Consider the following 16,816-nt stretch of genomic DNA (forward strand, 5'->3'; position numbering starts at 1 on the left):
AGGGAAGCACCGAGTACGGACCCGCAGCCGACTGCTGCTGGGGAAGGGCGGCTGATGGAAGAAGAAACGTTGTCTGCGGCAGGGCGGAGTTGTTCTTTTCCTCCTGCTCAAGAGGCAACCCCAAACCTAATCCCGGGAGCAGGAGCCTCCTCCGCGGGAGGTGGAGGCTGGGCTGAGGTAGGCGGCGAAGGGCGAGGCGTTAATCCCCGGCTTTTTTTTTCGGTAAAGCCCCGGGCTGACAGCACCCGCCTCGGCCACGGGGAGAGCTCGGCTACGAGCGGGGGTCGGCGCCGGGAAGAGCATCCCCCAAAGCGGAGGGGCTCCTCCAGGGCTGGACGTGCCGCCGCGACGCGCCCCTCACCTCCGGGACGGGGCTTCTCCGGGCGGGTCCCCCGCGGCGCCAGCTCCCCCGGGGCTCGGCGGGGCGGAGCGGGGACGGGACACCGGGAGCTTGTGCCCCCCCCCTCCTCCCCGCCCCATAAGCCGCTTGGTGACCCAGTTGGAGCCGCGGGGGCTGCCGCCGGCGGCTCCTCCTCCTCCTCCTCCTCCCGGCTCGGCGGAAAGTTTGTGGCCGGCCGGCCCCGGCGCCGGAGCCTCGCGGCGGGGCTGAGCCGGGCGGCCGCGGCCGGGGGGCTCCCATGCGCCGGGCTGCCGGGGCAGCGGCGCCGCGGGGCCATGGGGAACGGCAGCGCCGGGCCCGCGCCCTGCAACGGCACCGGGCTGCTGCCGCCGCCGCCGCCGCCGGCGGAGGGGAGCCACAACATCGCCGCCCTGGTGCTGGGCATCCTCCTCATCCTCCTCATCGTGGGCGGCAACGGGCTGGTGTGCCTCAGCGTCTGCACGGAGCGGGCGCTGAAGACCACCACCAACTACTTCATCGTCAGCCTGGCCGTCGCCGACCTGCTGCTCGCCCTCCTCGTCCTGCCCCTCTACGTCTACTCCGAGGTGAGGTTGCCCGGGGGGGCCGCGGGGGCAACCGGCGGGACCGGGGCTTGTGCCTTTTGTGCCCGGCGATCCTGAAAGTTCCAGCGCTGCGGGGTGGGATCGGCGAGAGACCAAGTATGCGGGGTTAAAGCCCCTCTCCGGGTTCATCCCTCCGGTTCGGGAGTGCCCCCGCCGCTGCCCAGCCCCTCGGGGCAGCCCCTGCCCTCCCGCCCCGTCCCCCCGCTCCGCTGCCGGGATGCCCCGTGCAAACCACCGCGGCTCTTCCCCCCCCGGTCTCCCACGGCACCGCCGCTGCCTGCGGCACGAACCCCCCGCAGGACCACGAGTGGTGGAAGCGGCAGCCGGTTTAGTGCAAGTTCGTGGGTTCCCCCATCGTCCGCCCGGGCGATCGCCGAGCTGCCAACGCGCCGAGGGGAGATGATGCACCGGGGTCTCTGCCCCGGGCTGGGTCAGCGGCTGTGGGGAGCCCCTTGCGTGGCACACCTCCCACATTGCCATCGGCAATGGTCGGAGAGGGGTAGAGAGCTCCTGTGCTGTGCTCTGTCTGCAGGTTTTGATGACAAGGGAGATCTTTAGCCTGGAAACAGGTTTCCATGTCGAGCTGAGTAGAGGAAGCTGTCTTTTTAGGGAGCTAGATGGGATTTGGTCACCCTGCATCACGGTGCGTTTGGTGGGCTTGCTGCGGGGCTCCTCCCAGCAGGTTCTCTGGCTTGCACAGGCCTGACCTTACATGCGATGGTGGTCCTGGAGAGCCACCTTGGGGGACTTCGGGTCAGGCTTTCTGTTCACCTCCAAAACCTGTTCACCTCTGAGACTGTGACAGCTGAGGGAGGGCAAACCAGGAGCTCCTGAGGTTGAGTGGTTTTGCGTTTCTCTCTGTAACAGGGAGATAAATGCTTACTGCCAGGGGATTGATAATGCGGGGAGGTGGCGTGGGGGTTGTTGGACTGGGGTGAGGAGGCTCGCTACAGCCTGCCCATCGGTACCAGCCACTGGCTCAAGTGGATGAAAGCATCCACAAGCCAAAGTAGCCATTGTTTTGCACCTGCCCTTGCGGCAGCTGGTGGCGTGGAGGAAAGAGGGGGCCTCTTCGTTCCAGGTGTGGAGAGAGCCAGGATACAACCTTGTGCAGAGCGAGCAGCCCCAGCAAGCTGCGGTCTGGGGACCGGGGGATGGCAGGGTGTCAGACGAACCTTCCGTTTTCTGAGAGCCACATGGTTTGTAAAGTGCTTCCTCGGGGAGTGTGAGGGGCTGTCCCCGTGCGTGGGACCAGATGGTGGTCCCATCCTTGAGGGCTCGCACAGGAGCTCACACAAGAGCACACCAGCAGTGGTCAGGCTTTAGCATCTCCCCTCCTCTCCGGCGCCAGGGCTGCCGCCCAGCACCTGACTGGGATGGGCCCGTACTTCCTTAAGCACGGCAGGCTGCGGATTACAGCTTAGGGCGCTTTTAGCCTCTCTACCTGCTCCTGGGATTTTGCAGGACGTTGTGACCTCTCTGGAGACAGAGGTATTCTGGAGGGACAGGTTCAACTGGGGACCCATAAGAAGAACCAGTGAAGAACAGGAACATTAGACATCAGATTCCCCGCTGTATTTCCACTGCACTGACAGGAGCCCCCCCGTGCTGTTTGGGTTTAGTGGTTTTGCTTTTCCCTTGTTAACTCGGTTTTGGTGGTTAGAAAGCCTCTGTCTTCATGATTCTTCACAGCTACTTCTTGCTAATTGGAATTCCCTTTTTTTTTCCTTCTCTTTCTGTTGAATCTCCATGCCTTCAGTTCCTGATTCTGTGGGCAGACACCCCCCCGCCATGTGGTTCCTCTAGCCTGCAGGCTGGAGTTTTGCTGGTGTGTGTGAAATGCGGATTAACGTACTCTGGGGAACCTCTGAAAATGCTTCCAGTTGGGCATGAGCATTGTGGGGCTTTCCTGGGCCACCACAGACACCTCACAAATTCTGGACGCTCAGACAAGGTGTTCAGCCCTGTGTGAGCTTTGAAAACCGGGGCTGTCCAGCCTGTGCCTTAGCTGTGACGATGCTCCGTGTGTGCACTCCCGTAGCTGTTCATAAACATCGGGTTTGTGGTGTATCCACGCCTCTGCGCCCGGGATATTAAACAACAGGGAATGGAGGTGTCGTGTGGCGGAATTGTCTTTCCCTCTGATTTCTGCAGCTGCTGCAGGAAGGCAGGCTTCCAGAGGCGTAAGAGACCCTGTAAAAAGAGCACAGGGACCAAAGTCTGCCCCCCTCCCGCTGCGGTCAGGCGCAGAGCGGGGCGGAAGGCGCTGCGCAGGGGTGGAGAGAAGGGCAGCACGGGGCAGCCGTCAGCCTCTGGGGCAGGCAGCGGGGCTTCGAGGCGCGGGGCGGCTGAGGCTCTGCTCTGCTGAAGCACGACGTGCTTCGTGCCTGGAAGTTGCTCTGTGGGCTCAGCCCCTTAGTGCCTGTGCTCAGTTTTAATAATCTCCCATAAATTGGTGCAGGATTCGCAGCTCGTTTTGTTCTGAAATGTGCTAAGGAAAAGCGAGAGCAGCCATTGAGTCAGTGCCAGGGGACAGAATTTTTGTGTCGTGTGGGGTTTTTTTTGCTCTTTTCTTTTCTCGCAGGCAAAAGCAGAAACTGCAGATGAGAATCAGATGCTCGGACGGGGCGCGCAGAGTATAGTGATTGCTGCTGTTTAAAACTAGCCTGTGTTTAAAACTAGCTTGATTTTGACTTGCATTCTGTACCATTGCATTTAGCCACCGAAAATGTGGCACGGACAGTCCTGGATGTTCAGTTCAACCTTTATTCTTGGTGAGCGATTTTTTGTTTGGTTGGTTTTTTTAACTTTAGTACGGCTCCTGGCGGAGTAAAGGCGGACTTTGAGGGCTTATTGGAAAACTTGAAAACCAGCTGAGAGGGTGGTTTTTTGCTTCTTATTTAGCAGGAACAGAACAATAAACTCTGACCACTTCTTTCATCTGGCAGGAGAAGCTCGGTCATCTTGTGCTTTTTTCCCGTGAGATGGCTTCTTGTGTTAGGTGTTTGGAAACATCCCTCCCAGTGAGGGCTTTAGAAGACGGCTGGAGGGACTTAACTTTTGAGGTGACATCTGACATCCCCACAGAACAACAGGTCTCCCACGAGCTTCAGCGGGGATGGGATTCCTCCCTGTGAGACGTGGATTATCCTTTGCTGCTGTTCACAGAAGCCTGAGCACAGCGGGAGAAGCCTTGATCTTGACGGCTATTTCTAGCTGTTGAGAAAGCTTATTCCGTTAGCAGCATTTTTTGACCCTTACTCTCCTTTTGTACTTCTGAAAGAGCCAGCGTAACTTTTTGTCTCAGCTAAACTTTTAGGCCACGGTGAGGATTTGGAGGAATGGAACCCAAATTGTGTGTTAGTTCTGTCTGGATGTCCCTTATTTGTACCTGCAGGGTTGGAGGATGGCTGAAAGCAGGTGCTGGACACGGGGGAAATCGGTGTGTGCGGGCACAACCGTTTCTGTTCTGTACCATCTCCCGGTCACTGCAGTCTTGACTGGAAGTGGAGCTTGGCAGAAGGGCAGGGAGAGGGGCCGTCCACTGCAGACCTGCCCTGGTCCCGTCCTCGCCCGTGCAGCTCAGGGGAGAGGCGCCACGGCGGTGCGACGGCTTTCGATGGTGAGCAGGAGGTGGGGCCTGTTCCTCCTGGCCAGCTGTGGTCCTGTTGCACTGGGCTCCCTCAACCAAGGTGGAAATGGACAGTCCTCGGCCGAGTGGTCTTTCTTTGGAAATGGGGCGGTGTTGTAGGAAATCCGTATCTCCCCCAGCGCTGGAGCCGTGTGGCTCTCCAGGCGTGCAGGAAGGCCTGCAGACCTCTCCTCTCCGCAGACCGGCCTTCTCTGTGCGAGATGAACGTTTTCCTCTGACTCCTGCCCTGTCCTAAATCTCTCTCGTGTTCACCGTGCGTTGTTGGGAGTTCTTCAGGCTGCGTTTCCTTCCGCATTAATTTGTCCCGTCAAGTTTACCTACCTTAGCGGCTCAAGTTAAGGCTTGGAGCCTTAATGAGACAGAGTGTCAAAACTGATGGGATGAAGCTGGCCGTCCGTAAATCCAAATGTGTCATTTGTCAGTTCTGATCCTCCCCAACCCGCTGTAACCAAGAAGCACCCTGTGGATGGGAAGGGAAGAAACGTCAGCTTTCCACTGACTTAAAGGATCTGTTTCCAAACTGCACCGCTCCTGAGACCGTGGGCGTGGAGTGAATTCCTGGCAGGGCAGTGTTTACAGCCAGTTTCTCTTTCGCAGAAACATGCCATCTCTAAAGACAACCAGATGAACCTCTGTACCCTGATCATTCCTCATTCTCTTTGGAGTGCTGGTTTGGATGGAGGCGGATTCGTGCCGTTTGTCTCGTTAGCTGCCACGCAGCGGTGTCCGAGCCGGAGCGCAGGTATCAGTGTGTACACAGGCAATCCTGTGCCAGATCTCAGTGTGGTGATGCAGATGTGCCCAGCGCTTTCCACTGACCGTGGTCAAACACGGAACAAAGACATGTTGTTAATTACCACACAGCAGGCTGCCCTGATACACAGAAGGCATTTGTCTTCCAACTTGCTTGGAACCTCAGCTCCCAGCAGCATGACAGGGAGAGGTAAAAACCCGTGGGGAAGGTAGGCTGCTCTTCTGCAGCGTGGAGTGCTCTCCTAGCAATCAATCTAGTGCCAGTAAGGCAAGGAGGATGGGAAGCAAAGGGAAGGAGGTGGCCTGGGGCGCTCCCAGGGGTCCATGATAATTTCCCAGGTGCAAAGCCTGCTTTTGTGTGAAGAGGCGCCAGGAGAAGATACCAGCGTCTGCCTGGAGCATTGATAGCGCGGTAAGTGGGGGTTATCGCTCCCGTGAGGCAGTGAGGACACGTGAGAAAGCAGAGCTACGCGGTGCTGTGGAGGTACTGCAGATACCTTCAGGCTCTGAGTGGCTTTGCCCACTAGAAATCTGCAGGGAGGGGGCCGCGTGGCTACCAAGGCTTGTCTTTGGGTTAACTGCTTCCTCTGCCCAAAGCCTGCGGCAATGGCAGGAGCCGCAGCAGCAGTTTATACAGTCCTCGTTACCTGGAGGCCATCCCAGCAATTAGGGCAGCGGCTTCCACTCCCGTGCTCAGCCGTAGCGCATCCCTCCCACCTGCCTCCCTCTGCAAAGTGTTCCCCGATCAGCTCTCCCTAATCCCGGCTGAGTCCCGAGCTGGGAAAGGGCCCTGAGCTGCGGGCAGGAGCCGTGGAAGGCTTCGTTACATAAACATCTTTGCCTCTAAGATCTGTGTAATCGATTACGAAAAAGAGGAAGCAGTTTTAGCAGATCTGTGTGTTTAACCGGCTCCTTCCGCAGGTCGGGGAAGAGGAGTCTTTCCAAGCGGGCTCTCTGCCTCGCAGATCCTCCGAGCGACAGAGCACGAGCTCTTTTCTTGGCGGAGATTATGCTGTTCTGCGTAAAACTTTCAGGGTGTCAGGGTACCACTGGTATCAAAAGATCTCTTTTTTTTTTTTGCAGCATCTCGTGGGTGTGTGTGCCTGCGGTGGGGCTTTTCTGATGAGAGACCAGACCTCCACCCTCCTCCAAATTTTGTGTGGCTGGCTGTGAACTCATGTCATCCTTTTTGCAGCAGTATTCAAGACTTTTTTTGAAATCTTTCTTGGAATCTTACAGCTTTAGTGGAAATAGACGTTCTTCTAGGCCTGACTGATGCCTGAGCCACACAGTCTCTGCACAAAATACTGGGGAGGTGATACAGGCCAGCAATTAGAAACCAGTGCTGGGGACTTTATTTTCAGCGCCCAATAATAGGGGGGAGGGGTGGGGGGGGAGTGTCTTTGAATTTTGGGCCCTCTGATCATCCACCTCATTTCAGGTGGATGATCAGACTTGCTTGACATTTCTGACAAACCTTGACCTCAATGATTTAACTCAAGAAAGGCCGTTAGAGCAGACGTGAGGCCACCTTGGTCTTGTGTCCCACTCCCTGCCCCCTTGCAGGCTGCCTTGTGTCCTCTGGAGAACGCAGCAGTCGTCACGGCTCATGAAAAAAGGCCCAGAGTCCGCGTCTTGTGGGCATCTGGACGATTCTTTGACTCCGATGCTGAACTCTGCCCACTTGCAGGGATTATTACTCCTCTGATTGGTGTCAGCAGGCCTGGGCTCTTCGGATTAGCACTTTCAGTCTCTCCACGCAATGAACTTGAGCCATGACCTCGCTGAGGGCTTGTTTGGAAATTCAGCCGGGCGTCTCCTAACTCACTTTTGGGCTGCTGCCGCCTGGGTATCTTATTGCAGGTGCCGCCACCGCCAAAGGCCGAAGGATCGCTTCGTGTCTCAGTGAGCCTCTTGGCAGGGCTGGCGAGAGAGGCGGGCATGGCGCTGCCGTGTGGTGCCACGCAGGAGCGTGCGGCAGGACTGAGCCAAGGGCTGTTACCGTAGGATGTGAGACTAAAACCTTGGGCCCCGTCCTGGCTCATGCCCTCAGGCGTAAGAGCTCTTCTGGCATCAGGCTTGTTTGCAAGAAGGCAGATCTTTTTTCTAACAAATCAGCTGTGCTTTGGAATAGGGACATCAAAAATGACCTGACCAGGAAGGCAGCCTGCAAGGGTGTTTGAGAAGTCAAGTATGTCTCCCACCAGCCTATAAAATCTTTTCCATACCTTCTTCTTAAGGAACAGTTGGATTTATTCCTCCTCTGCACATAGGGGTTGATCCAGAACCTAAGTGCGGTTTGCAGTGAGATACTGGTATCTTGTAGGGGACCACAGTGGCTGCGTGTGAATTTACTGGCGCTGCCGGCCTTGGTGGGTTAAAGCAGCTGGTCTGCAGCTGGAACAGCGCTTTGAAGGGGGTCTGGCTTGCGGCCAGAGCGGCGATCGTTATCCCCTTCCCATAAACCCTCCTTGTCTGCCACGGCGCGCTGAGCGAAGGGCAGAGCGTGACCCTCCTGCCACGCACGTGGAGTTCTCCATCTTCGTCCAAGAGGTGACGCCCGGAGGTTTCGAGCGCGGTGGTTAATTTGCCTGACCTCACCTCCCGAAGCCGCAGACTGTACTCTGGCCAGAGCTGTGCAGAGCGTGTCGGCAGCCTTAGAAAGGTCGTAGCAGGTAGGCTGGCGTGTGGGGTTATATTTGCAGCTTTGTTTTATTTTGTTAAGGGAGACGGCTTGCCTTAGAGCATCCCTTCTGCTGCGCCCTAGCTGTGTCTGCGGCAGCAGCACTACTGACCCCGCAGCGCCGGAGGAAAACGAGGGGCCTCGCGCTGAAAAAGCCCAGAACGCAAAAAAGCCGGTGGAAGCGGAGTTGCTCTGGAGCACTTCTTAAAGGCGGCTTGAGCTGTTTATGATCCCTAAAGCTTTACACGGTGTACCTTGATGGGCTAATCGTCTGCAACCTCCTGGAATTAGGTACCACTTAATCACACGACCCAGCAAAGCCAGCTATTGCCTCTAATCCAAAACCACTCACCCGTCAGAGAGGTTCTTGGCACATTTCGCCAAGGTGGGCAGGTGAGAAACACGGTGTAATGGCAGGTCCTCTCCCAGCACTTGCCCCAGAGTCAGCGTCTTGGGGCTTGGTGGGGAAAGGGAAGAGTCTGTAGCGTTTTCCGAGCGCCCAATTTGAGTCTCGCAGCAAAGGCTGCGTCCTCTGAAGGTGCCGCAGCCCCAGAGCTCTTGTCCTTTTCAGAATCAATTAGTTCCCCCAAATCACGAAGAGGTTTTGAAAACTGTAGCCCAGAATCAAATTTTTCTCTCTCATAATCTGAACTGAATTTGTCAGGATCCCAGTGAGCTTGGCAAAAATTTGAGGGTTGTTTTTTCTGATTCAGCTCCCAAATTCAGTTGGGGGGTGGCGGATCTGTGCTAGAGAAAAGGCTGGATGAAGCATTCCGGTCTGAATCCAGCCCTCCGGAGGGTCGGGCTGCTTCTCAAGGAGACGGCTATATAAAAATTGCCAGTTCCTTCAGAGTCTGCTTTGGCTTTACAGCTCCACTAATCATAATCCCGGGCGTGACATCATTACTGCCCGGTCTTAATCCCCGCAGAGCCGCCGCCTCCTGGCAGGGGCAGAGGCTTTGGCACCTGCCCAGCGTTACGTGGAGAATGTTACCCACGTTTTGTGTGCTGGGATGAATAAAACCACAACCTGTTGTTTAGCATCTCTATGTTCCCCCCCGGGAAGCAGTGCTGGGTGAGGCCGGAGCATATCGTGTGGGAAGCTGTGGCTGCCCCATCCCTGGAGGGGTTCAAGGCCAGGTTGGACGGGGCTTGGAGCAACCTGGGCTGGTGGGAGGTGTCCCTGCCCAGGGCAGGGGGTGGCACTGGGTGGGCTTCAAGGTCCCTTCCAACCCCAACCATTCCATGATTCTATGAAATACGTGCTCCACTCCAAAAAAAAAGACCCTCGGACAGCTGGGACCTGTTCCTCGGGAAAGCCGGTACCATTTCTCGCTGAGCTCGTCTTATTTCTTGCCAGATGACCTCTCCCTCTTCCCTGCCAGCGCTTTGTGCCTGTCCTGACAGAAACAGCAGGCCCAAGACACTTTTACAACAGATACAAGAGACTCGGGCTGTTGTGCCTGGCACTCGGTGGTTTTTACAGGAATTTACCCTGGAGTCAGCGCTGGCAGAGCGCACTCGGTGGTGCGGGACGACAGCGCTTCAGAGGGGTTTGGTCCGGGGAGCGAGGGAGCCGTTCTGCCTCTCGATGGCTAATCTGGGATGGAGGGTTCAGCTTGAGCCGGGCGGGGATTTGAGCCCCTCTTTTACTGTCAGGGAAAAACAAAAAGGCACCCTCTCTTGTTGCACTAAAATTAGAATTTTTCTAAGAATTCTGTTTACGGTCTTGTCCTAGAGGCAGTCGTCCCGGTGTGAGGAAAGGAAGCTGACGTTCAGGGCATCAGCTTTGGATGCAGGAGGGTCTGGAGAAGTGCTTGGTGCCAGGTGCTGAAGAAGGGTTTAATGAATCCTGACTTATTTCTGTGCTCCCTGAGTTTTTCCGTCCATTCCCATTTTCCAACAGCCGGGTTCCCAGCACACTGCTGAGCAGATGTTCCTGTTCCACAAGCTGGTGTTGATAAACCGCAAGCCCTTGGGGCATTTTCTGGCTTTGCTGGTTTTTTTTCTGAGGATTATTTGGGATGCGGTAGATTTTTAACTGATATCTTTTGCATAGCAGAGTCGACATGTCCGAGTAATAGAGACCAATGACACACGTCTGGTCACGTCGTCTCGCTGGCAGCTTTTCTGCTTTGCCCTGGGTGCCCCCAGTTGTAGAGAGAGCGAACGAGAGACTATGTGAGAGCAGCCTGAACACAGTCTCAAGAGGGTGGCCTTGTGCGGAGCGTGACTGAATGAAACAGTTGTGTAACGCGTAGAAACTAGTCGCCTCGTCTGCAAACAGGACGACGTTGGGCAGTTTGGATGTGAAAAATGGGAGAGGAGCTTCATGCTCTGTCCTCTGTCGTTGAAGAGCCTCTCCCTGCAGTGCCCCACAGCGATGCTGTGCAGTGAACGCTCAGCCCTGCGTTACTGGGGAGGTTTTGGGGCGGTGAGTTTGGTGGTTTGGGGGGGTTGGAGCTGTCACTCGGCGCTAACCGAGGCAGAGGGCTGCCCTGCGGCCGTTACTCTGCCCAGCACGACTGGCGTGGCGGTGGGGATGGTCTGTGGGCTCAGTCCTCCAGCCAGGCCGGAGCCGCGTAGCCCCAAGGGAGCCGTGAGCTCCTGTGTCATTCCCGTTTGCTGCTGCTGGGCTGGAAGCGGAGCAGCGTGCCACGGGCAGGACTGCTCGGCTCGGGCTGCTTGTTTGGAGGAAAAGGCGAGTGGCCGAGGCGCCCGGGCACGGCGTTGTTTTGCGTCACTTTGAAGGCGGTGGGACATGGCATCTGCTGACCCTGGGGATCTTTTCAGTTCCAGGGAGGCGTGTGGTCCCTCAGCACGGTGCTGTGCGATGCCCTGATGACCATGGATGTGATGCTGTGCACGGCCTCCATCTTCAACCTCTGTGCTATCAGCGTGGATCGGTAAGTGCCTTCCTCTTCCTCATGCCGAGGAGGGAGCGCCGTGTCCTGGCGTCAAGCTGGGTCCAGACATGCCCTCGCCAGGGTCCCATGCAGGGAGGCCAGACCCTGCTCCCCCCTAAGGAGGGTGTCCTGCCCTACCATCCTCCCCCATCACCGGCTTCGTGTCCCATCAGTACCCTCACGGCGGCCAAGCTGAAAGCACAGTTGTGTGTCGAGGCCAGAGCTGTCCCTTCGGGTGCTCTTCCGAGGGGGGAGACTGGCTGTAGCCCAGGCCTTGGCTCTGTCAGTAAATTAACGGGGGGAGGGACAGCGGCAATCAGCTTTGGGACCACTCACTTATGTTACCGTACTGGGGCCTGTATTGGCAGGTTTATCGCTGTTTCAATCCCACTGAACTACAACCGGCGACAAATCGACCTGCGGCAGTTGATCCTTATATCCACCACCTGGATATTCGCCTTTGCTGTAGCATCCCCAGTCATATTTGGCCTCAACAACGTCCCAAACCGGGACCCCAGCTTGTGTCAGCTGGAGGATGACAACTACATCGTGTACTCCTCCATCTGCTCCTTCTTCATCCCTTGCCCCGTCATGCTGGTGCTCTACTGCGCCATGTTCCAAGGACTCAAGCGCTGGGAAGAAGCCAGGAAAGCCAAGCTAAGGGGCAGCATCTACGGGGCCAACAGGAAGCTGTATCACCCCCCAACCTTCATTGAGCGCGGGCAGACCGCACTGGAGGCAGAGGAGTGCAACCCTTACGCCAGCTCTGACCACCCCGGGGACTGTGTGATGAACAATGGCATCCAGACTGTCTCCTACCCACACCTCAAGTACCCCCACCCAGGGCACAGTCGGAAGCGGGCCAAGATCAATGGCCGGGAGCGGAAGGCCATGCGGGTGCTGCCTGTCGTTGTCGGTGAGTAGCCGTCGGCGACGGCTGGGGAAGGGTGGGAGACGCGCTGCCTTGTCCTGCGGGCAGGGCTCAGTCTGGCAGGACTTGGTTGAACCTGGCGAAGTGAACGCAAGCTTTGCCGACCCCTGCCAGGACCACACTGCCCAGGCACGGCTGCTCGGGCAGCGCTGAGAACCATGCCTTCTCCTTGCTGGAGGAGGCGAGGGCGAGAGAAAAGCCACCTCCCTCTTGTGCCACCTCCCCAGGGCCATGTCTTTGGTCCTCCTCCCTCTCTGTCACGCGTAAACTCACTTTAACACCCGTCCTCCCCTTGTTCCTGCGGAACAGCCTGCTTGGGTTTAGACCTGCCATACCCACCCCTCGTGGTGCGAGGAGGCTTGTCCAGTGAAAATCTCGGTAGCCCTTTGAGCCAGAGTAGTGCCACCAAACGCCACCCTTGGGACCCAGGTTTATAATCCAACCTTTTCTGCAAGGTAAACCTGTGACTCCCGATATCTTACGTGCGAATCCAAAACGATACAAACCAGACTTTTCATCAACGTTTAGGATGAGAAAGACATCCTAAATTTTTTTGTCCGGCCGTAAGCCCAGCTCCACGTGTCAGCACATCATCTGCTGCTTTTTCCCTGGGCACTCTGAGCTGTCTCCATTCTCGTTTGGCCCAGGCTGCGTTTCTTAACTTCAACCCTTTGTAACGTTCACATCGCTTTCTCTCTTCCATGTCCTTCTGGCAGGTGCTTTCCTCTTCTGCTGGACACCTTTTTTTGTGGTCCACATTACCAGGGCTCTCTGCAAGTCCTGCACCATTCCCACTCAAGTCACCAGCACTGTCACTTGGCTGGGTTACGTCAACAGTGCTGTCAACCCCATCATTTATACTGTTTTCAACGCGGAGTTCAGGAACTTCTTCCGCAAAGTCTTGCACCTCTTCTGCTGAGCCTGCCGGAACTGGCGGGGAGAAGGAACGACCAGGCTATTTTTTTGTATAGTTCATTAAAGATCTATTTCTGCCTACGGTCTGCTGTCTTTGTTGGGGAAGAGGGGAGATGGCGCTACAGGATGCTGGTTCCCAGCTCTTTGTAGTCGGGAGTTGCAGGTGAGTGCCAGTAGGTGCAGCTCGGGGACTCTCCCCATTGGAAGCTGCAGGTGTAGCTGCTTTTGTAACACGTGGGGCTTGAGCTACGCGGCGAGAGACGCCACAAGGCAGCGGGGATGGTTCTCAGAAGAGCTCTTCCTTTGGGTGTAGGTGGTTGGTCTGGTTTAGGCTTCTCTAAGTGAAGCAAAGCGAAACACCCCTCATCCCCGTCGCGATCCAGGGAGGCAGGAGAGCGTTGAAGCAGCTGCTCTGGCCCTGAGAGTCACGGACAAATTCCCTGCTCTCACCTCTGCAGGGGGAGAATCCTCCCAGCTCCGGCTCGAGACTGAAGGGGCCCTCCCTCACCGCAGCCCGGCCTGGCAATGGCCCAGCTCCACCAGCTCCATAGGATTTAAACCACGGCGACAAACCAAACTCGTGAGTGCCGAGCAAAAATTGCGCCCCGCTGCACGCTAGGACACAGCGAGCGGCTCTCGGAGCTGGAGCTGCCTCCTTCACCCCGGGAAAGAATCCCCCCCGGGGGGTGCAGGAAAGGGCATGTGCGGTACTTCATCCCTCTTCAGCCCACTCCGGTGCAGAAGTGGCTCTGGGCAGAGCGTTAGCCTGGCACACACAGGCTGACGAGGATCGTAAATTACAGGTTTTTCGCATCATTTTACACGCAAGCCCGGCTGTCTTGGAGCAGGGCCCCAGGAGCTGCCTTCAGCTGGCCCTGGGCCCGCCCCAGACCCTGGCTGCTGGGCGGCATGGCAGGGCTGTGAGGTAACACGGGCAGAGGTCTGGGGGGAAAAAAGGCTGTGAAGCTGATTTCCCAGATGTTCACGTGCCAGACGAGGGTTTATCTACCTGTGCAATCTCCTTCCCCCTGCCCCTTCATAATTTTAAATCCCAAGACTGATTTCAGTCATGTTTATCAAGAGGACATTAAGATCCTACAAAAAACCCCCCAACAACCAAACACAACAGCCCTGTCCGGTATTCCTGACCCCCAGGGAGAAAGAAATGCCAAAATTTGGCCAAGACCTGGAGAAATCTAAAGTGGCTGCTGTGGGGCAGCACCGCTCTGTGACCCCATGGCTCGAAGAGCAGCGGCCTTTCCCAGCGCCCTGGATCGAGACGTATCGCTCCTCCTGCCCAGCAGCAGCCGCGCCGGGCTGAGGAGAGACCCGAGCACAGCTGGGGGCTCGCGGCCGCCCCACTCGGTACCGGCTCACAAACCAGCCTTCTCGCCCTAATTGTTCTGCCTTCCCTGCTTGGGAACGGCGACGGGTCGCGCTGAGGCTGCTGGGGCACAGGGCACGCAGGGCTAGCGAGGAGGAGAGTCCTGCGGTCCCTGTCAGAGTGCACGGAATGCAGGAATTTTACCTCTACCCACCCGAAGGCACGATGATGTTATTGCTCGGTCTCCAGCGTTCCTTATCAAGCTGCACAGTACCGTTTCCAGCCTGCAGGAAAAGAAATCCGTCATGCCTTTCGGTAAACCTGAGCGCCGGGACACCAAGGGTAGCCAGAGGGCGCAGGTAACGCTGGGCTCTGAGGCCGAGAAGGGAAGAGAATTATTGTTGCAGAAACCAGCAATCTCCTCGGTAATGATTCGTGGATAGAGTTGTTGCTTTCCAAGCGGTAATTTGTTCGCTTAGAAACAAAGGGAAGGAAGTACTGCAGGGAGGGCTGAAGCTTTTCTTTGACTGAGAAGAACAATTGCTCGATCAATTTGTCATCAACAAATAAGCATTCCCAATTCCCAGGGATTACACTGTAAATGTTGGCGTTCTGTAGTTTGCCCCTGTGTTGGGGCGCAGCTGCCTGGGCTCCGATGGGCAGCTCCCCGAGAGCCTTCATTACAGCGGAGTCACACCTACAGTTCTGTCATTTCAGAAAGTTGCCCCACTCTCTTCCAAATATTTTTTCCCTTAAAAGGTGCGGTAAAGCCAAAATTCAGCCAGTACCCACAGCTCAGCTACACTCAGCCACAGGCTGTTTAATAAGGACCACGAGGACGCTGCGTTTGTGTGTCCCCCAGCCCAGGACAAAGCAGGAGACCCGGCAAGCGCCAGTACCTGCCCTCTCAGCTCACCCCCTCCCGCAGCCGCGCTCGTCCTTCACTCCACGCAGAGCTCGGCTTCTCAACCCAGCAGCACCGCCCGGGGACGGTTCTCTCTGGAGAGCACAAGGTGAGCCAAAGGGGGGAAGTGACGGAGATATTTTCCAGCTGAAAGCTGTGTTTGACATTGGAAGTGCAGCTTTAGCGCTCCAAAGCTGCCGCTTCAGAGCCAACCTTCGCTGCATTCTAACGCGAGACTAATTCTAACGCTGCTGTCGGTTATCTGGGGAGCGACTCGAGCACGGACTCACTACGCTGCGCCTCATCAGCCTTCTCTGAGCGCGGCCCCTCTGCTCGCAGATGCTGACGCTCGCTGCTCGCTGTCCCCGGGCCAGCCCGGCGATGGCTGAAGGACCAGCTGAGGATCCGGTGCATGCACAGACCTGCGCCGCGGCGCCGCCGTGCCGAGAGCTCGGCATCTGCCGGGGCAGGGCGCTGGAAACAAACGGGTGGTGCAGCCCAACAGCAGCGCGAGGTGTTCGATATCCTGCGCTCTTCCGTTGAGTCAGAACCCTAATGGGCAACAGACGGACGCAAGAAACCCTGTAAATGAGCTGTATTACCGCAGGCTCAATTAAGGCTGTCTTTGCAATTAACTAATTGTCTTTAAGCGTTAGAAAACAGGCGATCATAATTTAACAGTGTGAGAAGAAGCGATGACAAATACTGAAGTATTACGCTGAGAAGCAAGAGTGAGCGTTTTGCTGTGGGAGTCTGGGGAGTTGCCTGTTCTTTCCTTCCCGGGAGTTTCAGATGGGTAATTTCTGTTCTCATCCTGCCTCAGGTCGTGCTTGGCTTTCCGTTAGAGACCTGTTTCCTTCAGAGGAGGCCGGCACGCTGCCACCTCCCCTCTGCCGACGCCAATTCCTCGCCCTCCATGGGCGGCAGTCCCTCCCGTGGTGCTGCTGCCTGCCCTGCCCACGGAGCTCCGCGTTAGGAGGAGTAACTTTTCCAGTTACACAGCCGGAAAGCGACATCCACCGACTGCCACCGACCTGTGCAGGAGCCTTGTCACCCGCCCTCCACAGCAAGTCCCCTCTGCTGCCTCTCAGCAGCGGGTGCTGCAGGCAAAGCCCCCGCGGGCTCTTCTGCAGGGAGATCTCAGCAGTGAGAGGATAAACCAGCTCCGTCTCCTCGTAGCACACGGAGCGTAACGTGACAAGACCTTTAAGATTCACGGAGGAAGGAATGGACTTGTCAGAAACTGCTGGTGTAAGACTTGAGTATTTTCCATGGTGTTTTTCTCTATTACTACTTTCCCGCAAGTCTGGATAGAAGTTTCTCCTTTTGACAGTGTTTATGATGCTGGATTGGGTCACTGCGGTTCACAGAAGTGGAAGCTAAACAATAACCCTCCTCGTCCACCAACACTAAATCCGAGCGAATAACCAGACAGGACCAGCAACGCCTCACAGTTTTTATGCCCGAGGCTAAAAAACCCAACAACCAGAGGTGTGCGCATCTACTGAGACTCCTCCAGCCTGGGCCATTAATCTTCAAAGGCAAATAAAGGCGCCTGATTAGCCTAAATTATTAAGTACATTAATAATTAAATGATTTTGTTGCAGTGAATGAAGCAAATACCTTCCTAATGCTCACCACTTCTTTAATTAGCAGCCACTAAAAGGCAATGACAGCCAGCACTCTATGAATACGCTCTCACTTTGGGTTTGATCAGCTCTGATGTGGGCCAGATGGCCGCTCCGGGCCACAGCGGGGGCACGGCACAGGCGAGACCGCCCCTCC

General features: G+C 56.5%; 1 protein-coding gene across 1 annotated transcript; it reads left to right on the forward strand.

Moving 5' to 3' along the window:
* Nucleotides 1-579: 579 nt before the first annotated feature.
* DRD4 (dopamine receptor D4) lies at nt 580-12,838 on the forward strand. The gene is made up of 4 exons (XM_063332384.1): nt 580-945; nt 10,845-10,957; nt 11,326-11,873; nt 12,605-12,838. Exons 1-4 carry the CDS (start codon nt 676-678, stop codon nt 12,805-12,807), a joined length of 1,134 nt encoding a protein of 377 aa, XP_063188454.1. The 5' UTR covers nt 580-675; the 3' UTR covers nt 12,808-12,838.
* Nucleotides 12,839-16,816: the final 3,978 nt, after the last annotated feature.

This window comes from Chroicocephalus ridibundus, chromosome 4, assembly GCF_963924245.1.
Source record: "Chroicocephalus ridibundus chromosome 4, bChrRid1.1, whole genome shotgun sequence".
Classification (NCBI taxonomy): domain Eukaryota; kingdom Metazoa; phylum Chordata; class Aves; order Charadriiformes; family Laridae; genus Chroicocephalus; species Chroicocephalus ridibundus.

Coding starts and splice junctions, on each gene's coding strand:
- DRD4 (XM_063332384.1), top strand. CDS start 676: ATGGGGAACGGCAGCGCCGGGCCCGCGCCCTGCAACGGCACCGGGCTG. Junction 10,958..11,325: donor TGTGCTATCAGCGTGGATCG/GTAAGTGCCTTC, acceptor CTGTATTGGCAG/GTTTATCGCTGTTTCAATCC. Junction 11,874..12,604: donor GGTGCTGCCTGTCGTTGTCG/GTGAGTAGCCGT, acceptor TCCTTCTGGCAG/GTGCTTTCCTCTTCTGCTGG.